Source organism: Hakea prostrata, chromosome 7 (assembly GCF_041222555.1).
Source record: "Hakea prostrata isolate BN-2017 chromosome 7, UWA_Hpros_2, whole genome shotgun sequence".
NCBI classification, from domain to species: domain Eukaryota; kingdom Viridiplantae; phylum Streptophyta; class Magnoliopsida; order Proteales; family Proteaceae; genus Hakea; species Hakea prostrata.
In genome coordinates, this window is record NC_142606.1 from 3634472 (window position 1) to 3660717 (window position 26246).

The following is a 26246-nucleotide window of genomic DNA, read 5'->3' on the forward strand; positions in this document are numbered from 1 at the left end:
ATATCAATATAGGGGTGAAAATTTCCAAAGGGTATGAAAAAATAATGATTTTACCCTTTTGGACAAAATAGTAATTTTTTGGTCCGATGTGATCACTTTTAGGGGTAAAAATGTCAACAAAAAAAATGAAAAATTAATATTTTGGCTAGTTTTGTAAATGTAAACTCAGTTTTGACTAATACTGTAAAGTGAAACATTGGGTGACTATTTTTGTAAGGAGAAACCTAGAAGCAACTAATCACATAATTTTCCCTTTTAATTTTCGTTCAGCAATGCTTTTCAAGTGATGTCAACGGTCATATTCAAAAAACCCATGCTCGGTTTTTTTATTGGTTTGGTTGGGCACGACGTTTGTATAAAAATAAATAAAATCCAAAATCACTATATGAGGATGTAGTTGTTGACTTGTTGTGCGTTCAAGCTAGCCTAGATGAACCTCATTAAAAAAAAAAAAAAAAAAGCTTGCATTTATAATGTATGATTCATTTAACAAATCTAATGTGATGGAACGGTGCCTATGGCCCACAGATTTAACGGTGAAAGATTGAGTAATTGAATCGTTAAGGAAGGAACCCCTACCGTTGTTTTATTTTCATTATGAAAGGTGTTGGAGACTTGGAGTGCCGCTCTATTTGGGATGTGTCAGTGACAGTCAGTCGGTGAAGGCACGCGCGAGAATTTTAAACGTCTCATCTCAGCTTCTCATTTTAAATAAATAGAACCTTTCCCGCTCCTCTCTCTCTCCCGCTCTTATCCCTCTCCCCTTCTTCAACGTTCTTTGCATCTCTGTTCACATTTCTTGCTCAAATTTACTGCTATTGCGTTGCCTGGATTAGGTACATGCGCTTTGGAAAACTAGGGTTTCCGGTATCGTGGGTATTGTTTTGCTGCGGCTGTAACATTTAAGCGATCATGGCCGAAGATCCTGCTAGTCTCGGTGGTGGTAGTTGCAGACGAGCGCCGCTCGGTTTGAGAAGTTTCGGCGGTGAAGGAACGAGCGCGAGAAACCCTTTTTTTTTTTTTTTAAAGAGAAATACAATAGAAAATGCGTGATGAGACCATGAGACCGAGAGAGAAACGTCTCGTTCCTCCTTGTTTCTCCTGCGTCCGATCTCTCCTTCGGAGAAAAAGAATCAATGATTCTTTTCTGGACGCGCCAAATACAAAGCATCTCTGAGGTATGTTGTCTTGATCCCCTTGTAATTCTCTTTGTCTATCTCATCTCTCTCCCTCTCCCCTTCTTCCACTTTCTGGGTATCTCTGTTCCTCACGTCGCTTGCCCAAATTTGCTGTTATTGCGTTGCTTGGATTAGGGTTTTTGCGCTTTGGATAGCTAGGGTTTCCGGTACCGTGGGTATTGTTTTGCTGTGGCTGTTTGCTTAAACAGTCATGCTCGAAGGTCCTGCTCGTCCCGGCGGTTGTAGTCATAGAAATGGTGACCAGAGTGTTTGAATGTCCAAGAGCAGGACAGGTACCTTCCGATCTCGAATATTTGACGGATCATGAATGAACCGCTACTGCTAACGGAAAAATTGCCAACGATGCCAAGGAGACTGTCCAGGAATGTCTTTCCGAGTTCATCAGTTTCGTAAACAGCGAGTACGGATGAAGACGCTTTATCATTATTTCGTTTTTTTTTTGGTTATCATTATTTCGTTGATTAAGGTTTATTTTGATATTCTGTTTAAGTTAATTATTTGCGTTGGTGGCTTAGGGAAGCGATAAGTGTCACCGAGAGAAGAGAAATACGATTAATGGTGACGATCTGCTCTGTGCGATGGCAATGTTGGGTTTCGAAGATTATATTGTTCCCCTGAAGGTTTATCTGAATCGGTATAGAGAGGTGCGTTTCACACTTTCTTGCTCACAGTCATACGGTGTCTTTGTTTAGCTGAATTTTCTGTTTTCATTTGTTCTTTACATCGATCTCCGTCTTATGCTTTATGACTAGCTCGTAAAGCATAAAACTGAGTAGTTGATCCTTTTTCCACTCGTTGTTCCACGGACATTCTGAAGGAAGCCTACATATGATAGTTGTATTATTAATTTCTAAATGGGGTCTTACAATTGTCAGCGGAACAATGATAGGATATGTTTGGACTGATGTTTATTTTGGGTCCAGGTCCTCTGAGTTCTCGTCCATTATAGCCTTCATGATAAATGGTGTAAGCATCTGGGGCAACATGCAGAAAAATGTGGGTGGAAATCACATTGAACTTCTATGCAGTTCTTCTACCGTGTCTATGTAAGAATGAGGAAACATGATCACAAACTTGCTTAAAGCAACTTTTGATGAAACACAAATTGTGTATGAATTGTATAAAATATTCTCATTTATCACCATTTTTTATGATGTATTTTTTCACGAACAATTGAGTTCCTATATAAGGTGGGACTTTTTTTCTTCTTCTTTTGAATGAAAATATTTGTGTATTTTTATTTCCTCTTAGACTTAAATACTTGATTGGTGATTCTATGAACGTGCATTATTATTAGAATCTTGTGAACAAAATGATCTAATGATGATACTAGGGACCTTGTAAAATAAATGCTTTTTATTTTATTTGGGAGGACACAAATTGGTTGGTGCCATGGTATAATTGTTCGTTTGTGTCATGAACAAGCAGGAAGATCTTAACTTCATGTCCGGACTCTATTTTCTTATTGCTTCTCAGATACTAATTACAGCACTGATTTATTTGGTGATAAACTGATAATATGTTATTGTAAATCACAATTGGAAAAGCAAGACTGGTTAAATGATTTTCTATTAACAGGAAACAAATTTTGAATTGATTGGTGACTTCATTTACTAGTATTGTCTAGGCTAATGATTGAAATTCACCTTCAGGGGATTTTGACCTTGATGAAGGTAAACTGCCTTGGGCCGGCCTAAACTCTACTGAGTTTCCGGACAAAGATGGACCAGGTCCAGTTTGAGTCACGGGGCTAGTAGGATTCTAGGAAATTATGCTCTTTGGGCATTTTATCTCTTTGATCATCTTCTTCTATTTATTTTAGAAGTTAGATAAATAGGATAATCCCTAATTCTTTTTAGTTTCCTTGTTTGAATTTGTGTTCTAGTTTTAGAGGTAGTCTTATTTGAGGAGTCTTTTGAATTTGTTATATCTATTGTAATCCCACATTGTTGTAGATGGGCTGAAAAATACGAATTGTGTTTCTGTTTGTAAAGAGCTGTGTGTCTGTGTTTGCATGGGCACTCTCATCCCCCCTCCTCTTCTCTTACACATTCTACTTGTTTATTTGCTTTATGATTTCTTTGTTGGCTTGGTGTAGGATATGGAATTCATGGAGAGGAAGGTGGAAGATATTGGAAAAAGCCATGGAAAGCAGCGATGACGGACAGTAGAAGATTGAACATGAGTGCTGTGATCAGGTTTGTGTCTCAGAAATTACTGGCTGTCTTAGTGGCTTTCTTTCAGTATTTCTGTCTCATGCAGTGTTTGAATCTTTTCATTTCTAGGGTAAACCGGTGGTTTCTATAGCATTATTTCTGAGCTTTTCTTTTTGGAATGAAGTTTATTGGTTGATTAGTTCTCAACTTCTCATCTATGCAGATGTTGTTCTTTGTCTATTAGTCCACTGCACTTGTTTGTTATTAAAATCTGGTCCTTGGCTCCTTTAATGGAAACCATGTTTCAATGATTTATTTAGAGGGTCTGTTAGGTAACAAGGTATTTGCCATGTACGTCCAATCTATGTGGTCTCTGGTATCTCCATCAGCTTTCATATGTTAAAAATTTGTAGGATCATCCTCTTGACTGATTTCTGAGGCCCATGCCTGAGAATTCTTTATATATATAAACTCTGAAAAATAATAACTGATTTTCATCACCATTTTGTCTGAATTAGTTGATTTGATCTGGTGATTTCAGCTCATGATTTTGGTGTTGGGTTCTAAATCATTTTGTAGTTACTATGATAGTTTTTGTTTGGTTGGTGTATTAATCTATTCTTAAAATAATCCCAGACCTATGCTAAACCTTGAAATATCTCTGGAGTAAAACATGTTCATGAAAGTGACAGAAGCAACTTCCTTACTGTATATTAGTATGTTGGTGCATTCATCATCACCGTGGCTCTTTATCTTCCTCTTTCCTTTGGCTTGGTGGAGGGATCAGTACCCAAATCCAGCCTTGCACATACAACACTGGAGAGCTGTGCAAACCTGCTGTTTCCACTGCTGTTTTGAGTACTGTGTCCTTCATTGTTGGTGGTATCACGTCAGTGGTGTCTGGCTTCCTTGGAATGAAAGTTGCTACCTTTGCAAATGCAAGAACAACCCTAGAAGCAAGGGTGTCAAGAAGGCTTTCATTATTTCATTGCCTTCAGGTGCAGTCATGGGTTTCCTCTGCACCAATGGTCTTTTGGTACTTTACATTCCAATCATTTATGACTAGGAAGGGCTTTTTTAGGCGCTATCATTGGCTATGGTCTTGGTGGATCTTCCATGGCCCTTTTTGTCAGAGTTGGTGGAGGTATCTACACATAGGCAGCTGATGCAGTTGCTGTTCTTCTTGGCAAACTAGAGAGGAACTTTCCGAAGGATGAACCGAGAAACCCAGCTTTAGGAAATCTCACCCAGTCTTTTTATTCTACTTTCTGCTTACTTGATGCTTTGTCTCTTTTCTTGTCTCCCACGTTGTTATTCTTGTTTGCTTTCAGGTCATCGCTGACAATGTCGGTGATGATGATGGGGATATTGCTGAAATGGGATCTGACCTTTTTGGCTCATATTCTTAGTCTTCCTGTGCTGCACTTGTTGCTTTCATTTCCTCTTTTGGGATCTGAAGCAGTCAAGAACAGAATATCAAGAGACGATGATGGGAGAGAAAGAGAAGATGGAGAGAGAGAGGTATTGTGTGTGTGTCCTCTCCTCCTCTTGTAATCCTTTATTTATAATAGAGAGATACAATCTGATACTATTTAGGAAAGTAAATATCAGTCTAAATTACAACCAAAAGTAACCAAAAACTGACATCCCAAAACTACTTTGACTTGCGCTACAAGAAACTTGCGGCCCAAGTATTGGTTCGACACCCCCCTTCAAGTCAAAGCATATACACTACTAAGGCCATGTTTAACACATCTAGATTTGAAGGAGGGTCCATAAACTGCTTTAGTAAACAAATATACCAACTGATCATGTGATCGGACTAGATGGGTAACAATGGTGCCTTTTTGTACTTCATCTCGAACAAAATAGGGATCCACTTCAATATGCTTAGTGAGCTCCCTAAAGATGAGATTTTTGGCTATGTAGGTTGCTGCCTGGTTGTCTCATAATAGTTTCATGGGTTCTTTCATTCTAAATCCAAGTTCTTGCATAAGCCCCTTAATCCAAAGTGATTCTGACACTATATGAGCCATTTCTCTACATTCAGCTTCTGCATTAGAAAGTGCCACCGTGGTCTGTTTCTTGCTCTGCCAAGTGATAAGATTTTCACCAAGGAAGGTACAATAACCTGTGGTAGGTTTTCAATCATCTGCTGAACCTGCCTAGTCTGCACCTGAGTATGCATGAACTTTAATACTTGCATTGGGTTTGTAAATTAACCCTCTTCCTGGAGCACCCTTTAAATAACTCAAGATCCTACACACAACTCCCCAATGTTTCTTCTTAAGTTTTTGCGTATACCTACTCACTGCATAGGAGACATTCAGTCGCGTGACCATTAAATAAATTAACTTTCCCAGAAGCTGTTGGTATCTATGGGGGTCTTCATAGTCCTCCTCATTATCATCATCAAGGCAAAATTTTCCTTCCATTGGGGTTTCAGCTGGTTTATACTCAAGTTTGCCAGTTTTAGCCAATAAATCAAGGACATATTTCTTTTGGAGAGGCTTATTCCTTTTTGACTTCTCACCACCTCAATTCTTTTGGTTAGTTGGCCCAAATCGGTGATCTGAAATTGTTGCTGTAAATAAGTTTTTACTTTATCAATACCTTCCCTATCATTTTTGGATATGATGATGTCATCTACATAGACAACTAAACCACAAATTTATCTCCTTTACCATCACTAAATGACCTGAGTAGCATGTTCAAAAGCCAAGGTTTGAAACTACGAAAACAAACTTATCATACCTTATTCGTGGTGATTGTTTTAAGCCATAGATGGAGTGATGGTGTTTACATACCTTAGTAGAATTCCCCCCTTGAGCAACATACCTAGGAAGTTGCTCAATATACACTTCTTCTGTAAGATCACCGTATAGAAATGTTGTTTTGACATCTAACTGGTACAAGGGCCAATTCAAATTGGCAGCAAGTGAAAGAAGAATGCAAATTGAATTTAATCATGCCCCTGGTGAGAAGGTCTCAAAATTGTCTAGGCCATATGTCTGGGTATATCCTTTGGCTACAAGACGTGCTCTACCCAATCTGGTCTGCCATGCTTTGCCTAGCATGTATCTTCAGTATGATTTTGTTTGCCACAATGAGTACATGTCCTTTATGCTCTTTCAGAGTAAGCTGAATTTCTTCCCCTACCACGTCCATGGACTGTGGCTTCTCTACCTCTAAATGGGAACCCTTGCCTGTGACTAGCCATCATTGCTTAATTGTCTTTAGATGGGGCAGCAATATTCCCTGCAGGGGTCATGCATTGTAATCTAAAGAAGCTTTCAGATAGAGATGGCACATTTTCGCTTGTCAGAATTTGTTTGCAAAAGGGATGATAATCTGGGTTACGACCAGCTAGGAATTGCACCAATTGTATTTCAGCCCCTTGTTCTCGTAATTATTTCAGCATCTGCAGTAAAAGGCTGGTAAGCAACCAATTCTTCAAGTATCCCTTTATATGTACTGCAGTAGTCAACTAGGGATTGATCTCCTTGTGTAATACTGAACCACTTTTCATAGAGGTGGTAAATATGAGAATTTTTTTCTTTCACCATAGTAGGTTTCCTTCCAATCATCTCAGATATTCTTGGCAGTAGCATGAAAACCAGATTGTAATGGTGGAATCATCTGTACTCCATGTTTCAAATTCTGTAGCAGATTTCTTATTTGATGTCTCCAATTTTGGTGGGTCTTGTGTCAGATATTTTTCTTTTCCTTTGGCATGTATGAAGTTAAGCACTAATTGGGACCATATAAATAGTTACCAACGCAATTCAGTTTGTTGGTGGTGATTTAAATCTGAAACAATTCAACTTTTGTAGCTTCAGCCATGGAGTAGAGATAAGAGGTAGGTTACAGAAGATTTAATGGTGCATAAGAAATACCTATCGGTATTTTGTGTATCTTAGTAGCACCGAACCAGCATAGTAGGCGGCTTTGTGGTCCTGCAACCAAGAGAACAACAAGAACTTTGAAGTCAATTAGAAAAAAGAGAGAGAGAGAGAGAGAGAGAGAGAGAGAGAGAGAGAGAGAGAGAAGAAGAGTCCTGTCCCAGCTCTGTGCCTGGCAGCAAGACCGACACAAGAGATGATGGTGGGAGAGGAGAAGATGGAGAGAAAGGTATCATGTGTATGTCCTCTCCTCCTCTTGTAATCCTTTATTTATAATAGAGAGATACAATCCTATACTATTTAGGGAAGTACATATCAATCTAAATTACAACCAAAAGTAACCAAAAGCTAACATCCCAAAACTGCTCTGACTTGCACTACAAGAAACTTGCAGCCCAAGTGTTGGTTCGACAGAATCAACCATGATATTACCACAATGTGTTATCTGTTGCTTGTTAGCTCCGTGGTGTTCTTATGTGCTTGCACAGTACCCTGTTTGCAACTGATTTTTATGAAATCAATGCTGTCAAGAAAATTGAGCCTGCATTGAAGAAGCAACTTATTTTTTCTACTGTTTTGATGACTGTTGGAGTTGCATTGTTGGCTTGCACTACCATCATCCTTTACAATTTTCAATTTTGGAAACCAGAAGGATGTGAAGAAGTGGTAAACCACATCAATTGTACTGCTTTCATGATGGTGTTATGAACGACTGAGATGGTCTTAGTACTAATTGGAGTTTAAAATGTCTAATATGTTTTTCCCTTGTATTCCAGTAATGTCTCTCTTCCAAGGAATGAAATTGCAAACTATCCAGTAGTAGAACCTCACCTTCTTTTGGTTAAGAGATCAATGATTCTGTCTAGTTAACTCTTTCAAAGTTGAGTGTATTCTTATTAGCTTGTTGGTTTAATTTTATTGTCATACTTTGTGGAAGTCTAGTTTGATGTTCTTTTGCTGTATAATTTATCTTCTTTTTCTTCCTGATTTTATTTTGAATGTGGTAATGTTAAATTTTTATAGTCAAATGACTCAAATCTTAGTTTGAGTCTAAGCTCCATAATGTTAAAGAAGCTGTGTGTTCTTCATTTCAGTTGAAGTATTATTATTTAATAAAACTAAGGCATCACGAATTGTTTTGGACTCCTTGACTGAAGCAGAGAAGCAACTTCTCTTCTTACTCTGCACTGCACCATACTTGCCCGATGTTCCATGGGAAGCTGTGTGTTCTTCATTTCACTTGAAGTATTATTATTTAATAAAACTAAAGGCAAATGGAACTTGTGGTGGCTGGCTAAAAAGACCTATACGACTCTACTCTACTAAGCTTAGAAGGTGCCAGCCAAGTCTGAGTGGGTAAGATTCAGATTGCCTCCATCTCTCTCCTTGCCAAGTAGATTTTAAACTACCTTCAGAGTTGTTGAATTATTTCCTTCCGTTTTTACTCTTACAAGATTGGCTTTACTTTTCTTGTTAAATAAATTTCAAACCACTTATTGGAATTGAGAGTTATTTTTGTTTGTTATTTCAAATAAAAATTAATGTATGCTAAGATTTTTGGCGTCGAGTTCTGCCAGCATTGACTTTTTAGTATCTAGTTTTAATCATGGTCTTCTTTTTCCTGTGGAGTCACTTGATAGATTTTTTTTTTTTTTAAATTTTATTTTTCTTTTCAATTCAAACCCTAACTTCCCTTGGAAACTTGAATTTTCTGTCATCATTTCCCATTCGGATATTTTTCTTTCTGGTCCGATCAACAATCCAATTGAGTTCTTAATAGGATATGGCTGGGCTTTGTTTGCAATTAGGTTGACTAACATTTCATTTGTGTGTTTCAACATCATTTTTGTTGTTGGTAATATGTTTTTCAAGATCATTCAAGTCATAATTTTCTAGGGCACTTTAGTTTTCCTATTGCCTGCAAATAGAAAAATTTTTACCTAACAATTATTTTGAACTAGGAAAAGAAAAAGAGAAGCCATACGCACCATCTGAAGTGCAGCAGCATGCACATCCCTCTGGAATTTTACAAGTCCATCTTGGAATGATGATGACATTCGAGACTTACGTAATTACTCCTCCATGTCGCGCAGCCACCATCCAGCCTCTTACGCCCCTCTTGCACATGGTTAAAGATGTCTGAACTTGAGATGTTCTTGTATAATCAAATCCAGGGAACCTAGTGGGTCAAGATTTTTATGTTTTTTCTTGTATGTTTTGCAGATTTGTTTATGTCCATTTTTCATATTCATCACTACCATGGGTGGAGCTATGCCTTCTTCAGCGCCTCTTGATTCAATTGTAAGTTGTTAGCGTAAATTTTGGGGTGGCTTATTCTACTGTCTTTGTACCTGAACTATTTTAAGTTTGATATGAACATTAGAGTAATTGAAAATACATCCATGTTCACCAAAAGTTATCCAAAATTGTTTGAATTTGTCGCGTCTATAAAGGATTCTGAATTAGTTAGTCAATGAATACATGGACTGCCTGCTGGGTGGATGTGAATTCAAGTCAAGGATCTTTATTCTTCATAGTTTGAAGATAATATAATTTTTCAGCTATCGGTTTTGTAAAAAATAAAAAGAAAAGGTCGTGGGTTCGACTCTGCAAAAGCATATTAATATCCCCATCCCCGGCTTAATAAAACCCTTTTGTACCAAAAAAGGAAAAAAAATTCAACCATGGAAGGTCGAGTTGAAAGGCTCTAAAACCAAAGAGGTATTGGTTTTACCAATCAAACAACCTTCCGTTGGGATTACTTTATTTCATCAAATAGAACTTTTCAAAGTTTGACCCCTGTTCTTGCAATTGGGAACGGTCTGGATCCCTTGATCTTAGTCCTCCGTTAGAAGTACATCATTGTATGTTTAGCGACACTGTGTACAGTGTACATGCGTGAGAAAGAGAGAAATTGAACATTATCATTTACGTACCAAACTAAAAAAATACATACATAAATGATAAATAAGTTGAATGTTGACAAAAAGATAAAAACAAACGCATTGTTAGGATTTTTGGATGGGAGTATTATATGATACATGTCAGAGAGTTGAACCCACCACCTTTTCTACGGCACCATTGATCTCATATATATTGAGAATGTGTATTATATGAAAAACAATTCTTGACCTCTTCACAAAAAGTCATGATCATTAACATTGAACTAATTCTTTGATGGTGAAATGTATTATTAATTGAGGAAACATAATCAAAAAAATCATGTTTGAGTGGAAGACTGGTTTCGAGCAGAATGAGTCTAAATCCTCCACCGCGAGAATAAATTGTTTAAAGACAAAATCTCGTTTCTTAAGAAAAATCTAAAATTGTAAGAAATCAAACCCTCTTTTCTCACTAAAGGAGGATTTTGTTTTTAAATTGGGCTCTCGTTATAAAAATTTAGTTAGAAAATTTCCTCCCCATGTAAGTGACGGATGAGGCAGAAAGAAACAAGCTCCATTGACTGGAACAATCAGAGTCTCGAAATTAAGATGAGAATTGTCGAGGCTATCTTGAATCCCCTAAGTCTTTCAAAAAACAATGACCCTATTAGGTATTAAATAATCTTGCCTTCTTGACTTGGTTCTTTCTTATTCCACCCACTGCTTTTCTTAATCTAACAATCTTTATGGTTTCATTGTGTTAGGTCTGGCTTTAGCCCTTTGGTGCTTCTGCTCTAACTAATGGTGGGTGTTTCCTCAAACATCATCCATGGGCATTGCTAGATTAATCTTTTTGAAATTGGTGCATACCTTTTTGCAGTTCTTCCTCACATGGGGGATTTTCTTTGAAGAAACACCATAGATAAATTACATAAAGATGAGTGCACACAATTCTTTTTTTTTCTTTTTTAAAATTTTCACAGTAGTGTGCTGTCAATGTCAATGGTTGAAATCGAAATCTACCCTGATTTTACTAATGACAACATCTGAGAAGAATCTGACATGCCATACAGATGACAACACAGAGAATGAAATTATTCACATGAGACCAACCTGATTAATAATAACTTAATAAGTAAGAAATCATAGGCGAGAGATATACCAATCTGAGTGTCCCGTGGGGTGTTCTTCTCCATATTAAATTCGGAAAACTGTACGAGTTCCATTTTTCATTTCTTATTTGCCAACCGACTGTGGTGTCGGTTGGAAACAAAATTCCAATATTTTTTCTTTTCGTCCAAATGACATGCGGAAACAAAATTTCATTAAACGTACCGACTTACTGTGTCCACAACACGAAGGTCGAAGCTTCCCCCGTCTTTCTCACGAGTCAAACACGGATACACCGCGTCAACAACTCACTTACTTCGAATTCAACATGAACCTAGTACTACTACTACAGTTTGGTTCTCTTCAACTAATACTGTTATATGGATATTATTAATTTTAGTCTTGAAATGATCGAAATATATTTTTATTACATTAATGGAAATTAATTTTACTAACAAACCCCTCAAATTCTATTCTCAAAAGCTTCTTCCAAGGAGGGTGCTGGCTGATTTCTGACACTGGGGCGGTGGTTGAGTGATGGTGGGTAATCTCAAAGTGAACTTGAATGCTACGCATTTAGTGTGCAACACCTATTGCTGACCGTTGAGATTTGATCTCATCCGAGATTTAAATGTTGACTTTCTATATTGTAGGTGTTGAAAATTTAAACGAACAATTGAGATCAAAATCTCGGTCTCGACCTCAACCAGAGGCAACACAATGCTGATTGAGTGATCTAGATAGTTTTTGAAAATATAGCATGAGAGTATATTAATAAATTTAATTTTATATTAATGTGATATAAGGGTATTTTAGTCATTTTCTAAATCAAGTAAAACATCTTTTTTTTGGGTAAAAAATGAAATTAACAGTGTTAGTTGTCTCTGAATCTAGACCTAATTAGGGATCCAACCCAATTTTAACCTTCACTAGTAGGACCTAACGTGAGATTTTCAAAGATAAAAGAACTCCCCAAGTTTCAAGGAAGAGTGGTCCCCACACGCAGCTTCCACGTATCTAAGCTGTCTTTGGTCGGACTTTCAAAATTCAAAATTCTATTTTTTGATACGTAGAAAGTCTATCTTTCAAGCTGAAGCGAAACATCTTGGAAGCAAAGAGAGAGCAAGCTCACACACCCACCCTCATCCGTACGTTTCTTTCTATCTGTCTTTCTTTCCCATCCTTTTGTCTTTCGCTTCGCTCATTCTTATATATATATATATATATATATAACCCATTTGGATCGGCAGCAACACACGCACAGGCTCTCATTAACAGATATTCTTGAAGAGTTTTGTGAATCTTGAAGTATTCTCAAATGGGTTGGACAGAAGGAGAGATGAGGTGCAAGAAACACCCGATGCATAGACAAGCACGAGGTGTTTGTCCTTATTGTCTGAGAGAGAAACTGATTAAGCTCTCCTTTGCAATTAATGGTGGTAGAAGAAGAACAGAGGAAGTGGACTCGTCTTGTTCTACATCGTTGTCTTCATCGCCTTATTCTACTGATGCATCTTCTTTGGATTCTTCTCCACGCCATGATCGTGTTGCTTATTCAGAAGGGAGAGGTTTTCGTTCTTCTGGGTTTTTCTTGAAGAGTCGATCGGTTGCAGTGGTTGGGCAGAACACCAGGAATAAAAGTAGAGTTGCTGTGGAAGCTGCGGATGGGAAGAAGAAATCTGGGTTTTGGTCGAAGCTGTTACGTTCCACTGGAAAGAAGACCAAGAAGCTCTTGTTGCATTCCACTACTGTTAAAGAAATGTCATCTCATAGCAGGATTCATTGATTGATACAGAATTAATGTGTACAGATTGATTGTTTTGTGTATCTTTCGCTTTTGTAATTTGTTCGATTCTTAGCAAAATTGAAAGAAGGACAAGCACTAGTGTCTGTGTTGTTATCACAAATCCGTTTGGAACCTTAAAAACATTCATTCATAAATTTTGGTTTGAGTTGGAACTCTGTTTCTGTTAAAGTGGTATTCATTCATATATTGAGTTTCTTTCTCTCTCTGTGGCCAAGACTTCGTCAGAGTTCAAACTTGAGAACCATGAAAACCACCTGGGTAAAAGTCAAAGTCAATACATCTAATACAGCCGTCAACTTGTTTCCATTGAAACATTCCAATCCACTTTTACCTTAAAAAATTATTCCAATCCACCGTCTTTTGCACAGGCCAGACCCCCTACGCGGAAACTTTTTGTGCTGGAATTTGGGCAGCCGACATCAAATTGGAATTGAACTAACTTTACGCTTTCTGGATCATTTTGGCTATGCTTTGAAATCGTCAATTGATCATCATCTTAAAATTTTCTTAATCCAATGTTAAAAAGATTCAGATCCATTTGGATAGAGGAGCAAATATCGACTTAATTGAAGTACTGTTTTAAGAACTTTGAAAATATTCTTTTTATTTAAAAAAACTCTTTTTTGATGAATTATTTTTTTTTACAATCAAAGGGTTACTCAGTACCCACCACAGCCAGGTGTGCTACGCAGGTCGAACCACCGGTTTATAAAAACCGGGGTTGGCAAATAAAATAAAATAAAAAGGTTGCTCAGTTTGCAATGATCAAAGCTTCTTAAATGAGATCATGAATTGTATTCTTCCTATTAATATATTTAAATTATATGTAAAAACTACTAAAGTTCCGTCAAGTTGTGGTGAACATAATATGACATAAAAGTTCAAATTTCCTTGAGGCAAAAGCAAAGTATAAAATACTCCCTACCCCTCCCACCTACCATCACCCCCACCAGTTCCTACAAAAAGAAACAGTGAATTATTCTCTTATTTGGGTTGGGGAGGGGAGTCTTCTCCTTAGAATGCCCTAATGTTGCACATTCATTCAATGCCAATATTCAACTCCAGGGAATTGCAAAAACAAATTTCTAAGGAAAATGTATTGATTCCACCAGTACACATTACAAAATTCTTCAGTGTGTCATTTTCAATATTCAGTATTATCAACAGTATTCATGACCCTATATTTTTTGTCCTTGGGCACACTGAAAGATACAGTTAGTTCCAGCACAAAATTACCTTCTCAGTGCTTTAGGAGATCCAATGCCAAAGAATTTAGAGAGCACAAGGCAGGAATAGCTTTTCTTCAACCTGTACATTCTGTGGGATTCACAAAAACCAAAAAATTTGACACCCACACCCAATTTATACAGAAGGCTAGCAGCCAGATTTGCAACCTGAAATGCAAGTATCATCTAGCGTCGTCATCGTCCTCAACAATGTAATCCCTATGGTCTAGGGTTGGTTGCTTTAGCCTCTGGAATATATCATCAAGGGACTCAGAAGAGGATTCACGGAAGACAAATTTTTTCTCATGATCGTGGCGTAGAGGAAGAAATTTCTTGGAGCCAATGTTGGCTTTAACATTTTGAAAACCTGCCTTCATTGACTGCCATGTTGAGGCTAATCCAGTAGCAGACAGACCACCTGTTGTGTTTCTGTTCTGGTTCTGCGAGTTGGCTGCAGGAAGCAAAGAAACCCTCGCAGAGCCTATGTTTGTCTCTGATGACTTCGTAGAAGACACTTGTGCCCTTTGTTCTCTTATGGCCGTATACTTATTTCCAATTGCTTCTCTGCTCGTGCCGTATTTCCGTTCATCTTCTGCTGACAACTTTGACTGACTTCCCTTTCTACCATCCTGGGTTGCTCTCAATTCAACAGCAGTTCTATCCTGGAAACATTTCCAGGTTTAGAGGAAAAAACGACCAAGTTATTAAAGATGAAAAAAGGAGTAGAATAATGATCAGCGACTAGAATTGAAAATCTGAAGGTACAAAGCCATCCATATAGATGTAAATACAAGAATAAGCTTGACCCAGTCATTCTGGACGCATCTTCTTAAAACTTACTGATTATTGTACATAATAGGCTCAAAACTGTGGTTCTCACAAACCATCCAAGTAATGGCATTAGGGAAGTACACATACCGTGTCATTGCTGCCTGACTCGATTTCTGCACTAATGTTGTTGAAATTCCTGGCCAACGGGACAACATGCTCACCAACCTTCCGTCCTTGTTGAAGCCAAGATCGTTCTGAACAACAGAAAATTCTTATACATTCAAGTACAAAAAACATCACTCAATTAAATAAATGAAAAGAAAACAGTTTATTTGTTCCAGTGCTCCAATGCAGAGCATTTCAAGCTCTGTATTCCAGAAAGTAATCTAAACAACACTATGATACACCAAATTGAAGGTAGTATTACATCTATACTATCCACCCCCAAACCTATAAAGTCAGGATTCAATTACCTTTCTGCAGGATAATTATGCCTGATGCGTCAAATCCATCGGTATCATCTGCCTCATTTTGAAACCTGAATCTTTTCCAGCTCCCAAAAGAATCAATTATTCGGTCAAAGAAATTGCTTGCAACCACCAGCGTGTAAATAACCATAATAAGTGGATAGATTCTATTAAATTCTTTCCCGAAGAAAGGAACAGCATCATCGATATTCCCCATTCTCTGCACATTAATAAAGAATTTTGTAACATAAAATTAAAAGTGTAATCTGGAAAAATAAAAATGAATGATTCCCTATTTTCCTCGCTTATGAAAAGAAAAAAGAAAATAGTATTTGACTCTACTGTGTCTACATACATCCAGCACATGTCTATATGGCATATCTTTCCCATGATTATATTATTGTTGTCAAGGTTATTCTAATAATCCCCAGCTGTTGAGCAGGCCAAGGCAGCAAACATATTACTAAGAAATGAAATGCAACCATTAGAAACAATATAAGAGATCATGGATATTGGAGGCTCACTTTTTCAAAGATTGTGACAGTTCTCTGATGAGTCTTATCCCCTTCAAGATGAATGAGATTGAGAAAATTATAAGAAATTGGAGCCGCATAACGAGCAACCATCCTAGCAGGGCAGGGAAAATATTGGATTATTTTCCTTAGAACAAGATGAAATACATCCCTATCCAATAAGCCATGAGAAGAACTTACGAGCAAATCATAAGCAAGCTGACTGAACTTGTTTGTCGTGGCGTCAGCGAATAAAACATCAGCATTCCAATTCTGAAGAGGGAGTAGTATGTGCATATGCACATGTACATCAGGGGTACAAAAGCAATTATCTGCAAAAACATAAGTACGAGCATAACACAGATCAAAAGAAGAAAGTAATCGAGAGACAGGCCACAATGTCATGAATGAAAACATCGATGAGGGAGAGACAAACAATCATTTAACAATGGTTTGCAACGGTAATTTCCACCGAAAAGAAAATCATAAGACTCACATGCAAGGATCACGTACATACATGCCTGCATGTCTTTTTATTATTATTATTATTTCTTTCTTGGCATCCCTAACAGTTCAAGATTTTGCTAAGCGGTAGCACAAAAGGCTTATGACTTGTACAACTCAGTCAAGGCTCCTCCATTGTGATTGTTACATCCTTGTTTAATCTTGGTTTCAATAGCCAAATTTGATATGACAACAGTTCCACCCATCAAAATTAGAAGGAAATGGATTGGTTCTTCCAAGAGTCCAGAAAGGTTGTATACAGTGCACAAGGGATCTGCATTAAGCAGGGTCTGGGAAGGATTCAATGAGCATGGCCTTACCCCATCTTCCATATAGGCTGTTTCCAAAATTTGAACCTGTGACCAAGTGCTCAGCAAGTGAGCACTTGACTAACATGCCAAGCACAACCCTCTTCCAGGAGTACACTACCAAGTACCACTAAATGTCTCTCCAGAACTGATCAATTTTCTTTAGACAAAGGGAACTTAGCATGCAAAGTCTTGAACAAAATTATAGTAGTAGTACACTTAAGGCTCTCTTTGGCATAATTTATATTTTTTACCTATTTATAAATAATCAATTATGGTCATAGGTTATGCATAATAAACAATAATTGTTTGGTTACTACTAAATGTAATATATTATATAACAAGAAATGAGTTTGGTATGGCTAGGTAAATAATGTATTATATATCAACACTTTGGTTTTGGGTTGGTTTCATCCCCCCCTCCCCCCTTTTTTTTTCTTCTTTTGGTACATAAACGGGGCCAATGGCCCAGATGCACCAACAACCAGAGACTAAAAATCAGCCCAATCTGCCTGAAGGGGTTGGTTTTAGTTTACTTTGTTAATATGTATATTGGCTTTGGTTTTGATTTTGGTTCACTTTTATTGGTTTAGATTAGTTTTGAGATCCCTAAAATGTTCTTATATGGTGGAGATGTGAGCAAGGTGGAGGTTAGACGGACAGAAAAGTAATGTTTTGTTCTAATCTTTATACATTACCATTTTACCCATGTTTAAGTAGTAATTCTGCAGATATTCATTAACGGTACCCTCACATATAGAAATAAACAGTTTATGACAATAAATCATAAACAGCTCTTTATCTATTTATAAATTTATGTTTAAACCAATTTATTTTAACGAGAAACAGGGGCCATAAATCATATCGAACACATTTATTTATGTTTGTATGTCGAATCATCATAAAACTATACGAAAGAGAGCCTAAAATCCCAAAACTAAGCAGATATTTATTTTCTCATATAATCAAACTCCTGGTGGATTCAAGAAAAAAGTTAACGAGGGAAAACTTAAAAGTGGATTCCTACAAAGATAAGTTATACACTGAAATCTTAAATCTAAAAGCATTTTCAGAAATTACCTGTACAAGAGCCTCTTGCTCCCGAACAGCATTTATAAGGATGGAGAAAAGAGACAAATCAACTCCACTGGGCAGTATGGTAGCCTCTGCCAGAAGAATTGCAGCTGACATGCACCCAAGTATTATAGCCAAAAGCTTCTCAAGTTGCTTTCGCAGTATACATCTCCAAACCAACTCTACAAGAATAAAAAATGATTTCAAGGATTACAATTGATCTAATCATTTAGCTCCTTCAGGAATCATACTTTTGGGGTCAGGTCACCTCAAATGATGCAAAATGAGAAACAAACCAGGAAATGTTCAAAGCTAAAGGGACATAAACCAGTATGAGTGCAACTTAAGTTTGGAAGATCTTTCCTTTCCAAAGCTCCATTTGTTTCAATATACAATATTTTACAGGACTCATTAAATCAACAGCAAACTGCATAAGGATTTAGGAAAAAGGAATAGCAATTTACTAAAATGTAATAGAAAAAAGCTGGAAAGAATTACAGTATGAAATTTCATGATTTAGTTTTTCCCAGAAAAAACTCCAAGGCAGCTTTCATAATTTACGCAGTTGGCACTACCTATCATATGGCAGAATTACTCCCCCCCCCCCCCCCCAAAAAAAAAAAAAAAAAAAAAAGAAGAAGAAGAAGAAAAGAAAGGAAACCTAATGTGGAAGCCATGTCCAACCCCAAGAAAAAGGGGTCTAGTGGAAGAAAGGTACAAACTAAGATATTTATTATTAATCAGTAAACAATGGAGACTAATACAAAGTGGAAACTATTCTTCTATATTGGGAGTTTCATAGAAATTCATTTGTGTGTACATTGGGACTTTTCATAGAAGTTCATTACATGTGAATCTAGGCAAGATTTTAATGACAATGAAGTAACCATTTTAAGCATCCAGCTAAAGCAATACATCAGTTTAGAATTAAGAGACTCAGATATATCAAGCATCAGCTGTAATATTGTTAACAATAATCCATATAGCCATATTTCAGAACAATGCCAAACAAACAAAACCATTAAGAAGTTGAACAACCTATCGTATCAAGTAGGGGTCCAATCTTCCCAGTTCGACAAGGTCTGATGCTTGAAACATATCTCCTGCAATATCGAAAAGTCAGCAAAAACGAAGCCAAGTGCCCATATTGTGGAATACAATGCATAACATTCGAATTTCAAACTGTTGATACTCTATTCTATAAAAATACTAGTAATGCTGGAAACAGGCCACAGTTCAGAATAATCTACCCAAGCTTGGATTACCCAGTATTGGTAGTGAATGTTATAAATGAGATTTCAGACTTGAGAGAGAGAGAGAGAGTGAAAAGTGAGTCAATGAAACAGACAACACTAACTGCTTATAATCCTGATAAGTGATAATACTACAATATCGCGTGACTGCACAACCATACAATCACACGGTTAGCACATTCAAATGTGCATAATGAATCTAGACAGTCTAGCGTACATAGTAACCCGAAAGAACCAAATCAGAACTTGGAAAGTATGTTTTAAATGGTTATATAGCAAAAATGGTGGGGTTGCCATTATCCTTTGTGTAGCGAACAAATCTTGTACTACTGCAAAATCAAAACAAACTGATCTTCAACACTTCAACAATATGCAATATAAATTATTCTTCCACAATAATAATAATAATATAATATTATATTATTAAAAAAAAAAAAACTCTACATTTTATGTAAGATATATGGTATATAAACCCCACAGACTGTGTGCATTCATGCTGTATAGTTGTATATGTGCTTGGCCATGCATGTATTTGCATCCTCACAACTTGCCAATCCCTAACCTTTCCCACAACTGTCTAAAGTGGTTTCTTTAATTTTGTCTATCAGAGAGATGCAACTGGCTGTAATTTATTTGACTGGAGAGTTAATTTTGAAAATATTTATACCAACTAAATCATAGAATTGTACAATGATTTAAATAAACTTTTTATCATTTCATTGGTATTCATTTATATGACAATGAAGCTCATTCTCCATGAAGGTTTCCCACTATGTAATACACTACAAAGTAGTACATTTGTTGATTCATAACTTTCTCATTCATTAAAATAAAAAGAAGAATCATCCACAAAAAGGAGGGTAAACAGACAAAGACCAGGTTAAGGGCAAACCATCCAGTTGAACTGCGATGCTCATAATTTTTTATGGTATCCTCCAGTTCAAGGGCCTCTGTGACATAAGTCATATACTCACTGCAAAAGGTTAAATTTAGTTAGAAATGGAACTGATACCATCAATGAATAGTAACAATGTCTTAAAGACAGTAAACTTTGCACAAATGACTTCCTTCAATTAGGAGATTTGGTGTTCCAGGTAAAGCCTACATGGTATGACCAGAAATGTACTGATAGTATGAGATAAAAGCACAGGTGTACCAAAGGCATCCCTACTGCAAGAATAATAAACAGTCAACTGTAATAAGGCATAACTTCTATACAAGAACCTGAACTTACCATTTGATGTGCTGAGACTTAAAAGCCTCTCTTTCTCAGAGATAATATGGGAACCCATTTGACTTTTTCCGAGATTATGATGTTCTGGCCCTCAAAATCCATGCAACAAATTTTACCATAATCTTAAATGTGTGACTGGGGGTAACATGTAATCTACCCATTTTTTTAGTATATTTATGTCACTTTAAAGATGTGACTAAAAGCATAAATCAAGAACTCACTGAGATTAAGATTTTGGTAGTATCTCTTCTTCTTGTTCTTCTTTCTTTTTTTTAAGGGGGGGGGGTCAGAGATAAAATGATACATGAGTTAATATTCTGGACATTTCAGTAATGTCTTAGTATCTTCTCTTCTTCTGCTTCTCTTAAGATATTCTTCCTTCCCTTTTGGTTCCTATCCCAAAAAGAAGCAAGTTCCACTAAAGGAACGGAACTATCTTTGAATACTTCCCATTTTCCATCACTTGTCAGAACCAAGCCCTAAAAAGCCCTCCAACTCTTCAGACCCTACTTTTCCCCATGCTGCCACCAACATACCATACCCCAATCCTAACTTCTGGGGAGGGAAGGGAACATATATTTTATGTTTAGAATGCAAAACCCCAATTCCTAACTGCATCACAGATGTTCTAGATTTCTACCCAAAAAGCACCACCAGGAGTCTCTCTTATCCACAAGCAGTAATTTCTCTTCACTTTCATCTATCCAAGTACTTTCTCATGAACTCAGTCTTGCTAGAATATTACACCAACTTAAGAAGGCAGTTCTACACTACTTAAATCTTCATATGAACAGACTGCATGTGTAGAAGGCATGTAGATGGTCAATAAATAAACCACGAGAGTGGTAATTCATTCTCCTCTACAGGCATAAACAGGCATTGATTTGCCAACTAGTTTGTGCAATACCTTTTGTACCGGAAATACTCTTCTCGAGCTCTCCTGAGTTGACGCCTAAGAACAGCCATTGATTTCTCATCAGTATCATAGTCCATATCATTTTCCCCCAATCTTCCTCCTTGTGGTTTGAAGGAGGGATCTTCTTTAAACTGGAAGACAAAATTATAATCAGATACTTGTACAAAAAGAGAAGAAAAATGTCACGACTCACTAAGTCAGAAATTGACACCCCTTCTTCTTTTTGCTTACTATATTTCAGTAAGTCTACAAGGCATACCATCTGGCGCAACATATTATCAATCACATCCATGCAGGGTCTCAAGGGATCACGCTTGGACATCTGATTCGATGTTGCTTGAGCAACCTAACAGAACTCAACAACATAAAACATGTGAGGTTGACAGAACTAAACAAAGGATAATAAAAGTCAGTTGCAAGATGTTCAACTGTAACATGATTGAACCACTCTATCAAATACAACTTCCTTCTTGATCTTAATGAACTGATTGGCATAGTAGTAAATTTAGGTGATTTTTGTAATATAAATTCAGTGCAGCAGCTGGAAAACAAACTTCCCGGAAAAGCACAAATGAAACAAAATTTATGAGTAAAATTTGAAACTTCATTTTTTCCATGAATAAAATACACATTAACACCTAGAATGTGATTTCAAATAAATAAATAAATCATACCACACACGCAAAAACATATAGAAAGACAAGCCAAAAGTACTTACAACGATAGCATTTGAAAATTCTTGGTGAGCATTATCTAATTTCACAGCCATTTTAGCAACCCTATGGGAGAGAACTTTCTGGCGAGTCGTCCAATCTGCATTTCTCCAAATGCTCTTTGGAATTTCACTCAAACTAAACCCAAGAAGAAATGCACCAGTAACAAGTCCAAAAGTATTTGAGCAAGCCATGGCTAAACCAACAACATTCCCGCTCCTGTTGAGATGGAAAGAAATCAATGAAACTGAACATCCTAACTGGGTTAAAAGCCATATTAAGTTGATGGTTGAGAAAGTAAAATAACAAGGAAAGCACACAAAATATATATATATATATAACAAGGAAAGCACAAAATATGACCCGAGAATACATGGTAGACCATCAATATTTTCACAATGGACACTGGATATAAACTCCATTGGTTATGCCTTTGTAATGTAGGAAGAGTAAGCTCAGATGTGTCCAAAATGGTTAGATATCAAAATAGGGGTCCTTGCCTTGTGTCATACTAATTGGCTGTACTGTAGTACTAGACACCTGCAACGTAGGATAACTTCTAAATTAATATCAGTCTTAATGTACCACCAATTTTATTTAACTATGGAGCCTACAAGAATTGACATTATTCAATAGATATCGATTATTTTTAAGCTAATTTTTAATCTTTGGAAGGTTTCCAGCCTGGGGACAAGTTGTTTTAATTCAAGAGTCCCAGGTTCTCTTTTAATATCTATACACCACACTGGTTGATGGAATGGAATGAAATAATAGATTATCTGAATTTGTTTTGACAGTTTGCTTGCATCAAGCCCCGCGGAGACTCTGGCTGGCAGAACAACTTCTTCCTTCTACTCCGAAACACAAGCTCTCTCTCCCTTCCTCCCTTATTAGTAGCTATTTTTTAGGACACCTTCACTTCTCTTTCTCTTCATGCTCTCCATATCTCTATTAGTGTTGTTGACTAGAGTTTATATTACTATCAGAACAAATTTCTCCCTATTTTCAGTAGCATCAATGACCCCTAAATATGTTCAAGATACCAGCTGCTTTCAGTGTCTATTCTTGTTGCAAGCTGGAGCCTTTGATGTACACATTCCAGTTTGAGTGAGAGTGAAGATGTGTACAGCATATTAGGTGTTAGTAATTAGTTGCAACAGGGGAAGTGTCCCTAATGCGCATAGGTCGGGCTTACTTAGTTTAGTTAGTAGTTTATCATGAATTTAATTCTTAGTTGTTTTTAACTAGACGCCAACTCTTAGTAGGATACCAGCTCAGAGTTCAACTGGTTTTGGTATTATAAATAAACAGGAGATGACCAAGATAGACAAAGTCTAACTCTAAATCTATTGCAGTTCAGGACATTCTCTCTGCCATTATTCACTTTCCCTTCACAATAGCAGGCAGCAGTTCTCAGGTCCCAGTTTAGTAACATCATTAGCATAAGCATAAGATGCATGTACATATGCATATTATAAACAATTTTCCTTCACTCTATACTTAAAGGTTTCATGCTTGTGGGGGTCTACCACTATACACTGCTCTCCACCATGGATGATATTTCACTTTTCAAGTTACACAGTAACAAAAAAACAATTAAGATGCAGATACTATAATCTGGAGACGATACCAAGCTAGAATTCAAGTAAAAATCCAAAATAAATGGAAGATAGGGTAAGAAGCAAACCAATTTCTGCGCATAATAATGAGTAGGATAAGTCCAAAAAGGCCAATAAATCCCACAATCAGATAGAAGAGGAGGTTTGCCTGTATGCTAGTCTTCAATCTTTCTTTCAAGGTGAAGTCACCCGCATCTTCATAACCCTGAATAATGGGCACCACAGCCCTGCTTAGAAAAATAACACATAATAAGAAAAATGTGGGCAACTGTACCATAGAGTTGCATAACTGAACAAATGCCTCTTAACTAGTATGCATTATTCTATTAAATAAACACCCGCTATACATTGCAAAACAAACTGATGAACAAAATAAATGACAAATAAAGACCAGTGACGACAACCAATTTATAAATATCTGTTATCCCAAACCTAGTTCCATTAAAAAATATTTTGATGATAAAGATATGAATGAAAGAATAAAGAAGAGAAATAAAATTTCAAATGAAGGAGATATAAACAGGGGGAAGGGGAACTCAAAACTACAATTCAAGGGGAGGAAACTGCAAGGACAGCACCAAAGAATGAGCAATCTGGCTGTCTTTGAGAAACCAAATCAGTCAGGGTGAAACATCCTATGCTAGTGGAATGGCCAATACACAAGTGAGTGAAACAATTTCTAAATCTCTTACAATCTAAATACCAATTCTACTTTTTTGTTTCAGCATTAAAACATAAAAGTTCAAATTATCTTAGAAGAAATGCTTAGACTCGTCTGCTCAGCAACTAAACAAAATAAAAATTTAGCAAAGTGAGCTGCATGTAATATCGACGTACAAATCAAGGACTGTTACCAAAACAAAAATACCCAATGAGGAATTGGAACAATGTAGGCTGCCCCAGCTGTACTCAGATCATTTCTGGTTAAAGATGAGAACAAGAAGACAGCATACCAAGTAAGTATAAAGGTGCTCCAATATGACCAACTCCAGAAGAAAGCAATGCCTCCATTATCGTGTTCAGTTATTGTCTGTAGCATAGATAAAGAGGAAACAGTTAAATCCATCACTTCGATTTAAAAGATAAATAAGTTAAGAGGTTTCTTTATGAAATACTCCAAGAAACCATAACTATACATGCAAGATAAAGAGGAAACAGTTAAATCCATAACTTCGATTCAAAAGATAAATAAGTTAAGAGGTTTCTTTATGAAATACTCCAAGAAACCATAACTATACAGCATAGATAAAGAGGAAACAGTTAAATCCATCACTTCGATTCAAAAGAAATAAGTTAAGAGGTTTCTTTATGAAATACTCCAAGAAACCATAACTATACATGCAAGATCTTCCATCCTGGCCGGAAAATTAAGTTTTAAAAGGATCTTGAAGATAAATTTAACACGAGAGGAGGACGAAATAATGAGAATGTCTAGATGGGCAAAGACTAATGAAGCGAGAGAGTTCGGTTTGGAGGCAATTAGGGTATTTCTTACCGTCCAAATGTCGGCAGGTACAAGGATGATGATGGAAAGGGAGCAGAACCAAGCGTATCCCACGGTGAAGAGTACATAGCGAGGAACGTCTGGCCCGGCGAAGTACCTCAATGTCAGTATCACCATCCCTAATGTCAAGGGTAGCGAGATCAAATAGAACAAGACCCACATCTTTTCTTCTCTATGCTTTCCCTTACAGAAGGAACAAAAATTGCAGAGAAATTGAGGCGATTCAAGAAGAAAAAAAAAGGTAGGAGGAGGCAGTTGCAGAAGCTTTAACGTCACGCGGATCCAGAAACTGGTCACCACCACAAGCTATTCCCCTTCCGATTAATCTTTGCAATGTCTTGATTCCATTTGGTGTCTGCAAAATTCCTTTTTACGGTACGGCTCCTAGCAAAATTGAAAAAAGAAAGGCAAAAGAACTGCCACTGATCGCGATTGAAGAAAGAAAATTAGAGAAATCGCACGGTCATGTTGCAGATGTTTTGGCGTGTGGCGAACAACTAAGCGATCATTTCCGGATGACAACATCAAGCAATCGTTTTTCCGGATGCTTTCTTTTTTTCTTTTTTCTTTTTCTTTTTTTCTTTCTGAAACAGCAATTTTATTTGGAAAAACGTGGAGGAGCATCAGTTGGGAGGTTGCAAAGCCCAACCCAGAGTGAGAATCCGGATGCTCTACAGTGAGGGACAAAGGATTTTTATTTGCTGCTGCTCGACGGTCAAAATTAGGCCACATAAGCAAAATTGTATCCAACGGTTGGAGAACGTGAGGGGATATGTTTGTAAATTATAAATTTTATTTTACTTTCAAAAGGTTTAAAAGTACTTAAATTTACAAGTAAAGTCCCTGAGTCTACCGATCTGATTCATTCATTACCAAACCTTGGTGCTCCTCCGCTTCACCTCCACCTCCACCTCCACCTCCCATATGAGTGCGCAAACTAATGTTGGGTCCCCTTAATTCCCCTAAGTGCAATATATTACATATGAGTCATAATCAGCATGATGCAAATGAATATTAGCTAACCAATACTAGTACTTAAACCATATTTGCATAACTTCTTAATATTATCAAAGTTGATGATACAAGAAA

General features: G+C 36.9%; 2 protein-coding genes and 1 long non-coding RNA gene across 5 annotated transcripts; 2 read left to right on the forward strand and 1 right to left on the reverse strand.

Moving 5' to 3' along the window:
* Positions 1–1297: 1297 nt before the first annotated feature.
* LOC149009044 (uncharacterized) lies at positions 1298–7360 on the forward strand. Of its 3 annotated transcripts, none has more exons than XR_016174674.1 (4): positions 1298–1599; positions 1715–1843; positions 2123–3397; positions 3992–7360. It is a non-coding gene; the product is annotated as an uncharacterized LOC149009044 (long non-coding RNA). The 3 variants fall into 3 exon arrangements; XR_016174675.1 differs by having other exon boundaries at positions 4073–7360; XR_016174673.1 differs by having other exon boundaries at positions 2123–7360.
* A 5207-nt stretch (positions 7361–12567) lies between these two features.
* Positions 12568–13035, forward strand: LOC149009045 (protein SALT UP-REGULATED GENE C-like). The gene has a single exon (XM_089160946.1). It carries the CDS (start codon positions 12568–12570, stop codon positions 13033–13035), a length of 468 nt encoding a protein of 155 aa, XP_089017072.1.
* A 1007-nt stretch (positions 13036–14042) lies between these two features.
* LOC149009046 (uncharacterized) lies at positions 14043–25806 on the reverse strand. Its single transcript, XM_089161405.1, has 14 exons — positions 25149–25806; positions 24607–24683; positions 23722–23880; positions 22040–22253; positions 21581–21667; positions 21313–21452; positions 20064–20144; positions 18957–19021; positions 17925–18100; positions 16234–16364; positions 16045–16147; positions 15527–15740; positions 15201–15307; positions 14043–14944 (listed from the first exon to the last, which is right to left on the reverse strand). The coding sequence occupies exons 1-14, from the start codon at positions 25317–25319 to the stop codon at positions 14465–14467; spliced, it is 2205 nt and encodes a 734-aa protein (XP_089017531.1). The 5' UTR covers positions 25320–25806; the 3' UTR covers positions 14043–14464.
* Positions 25807–26246: the final 440 nt, after the last annotated feature.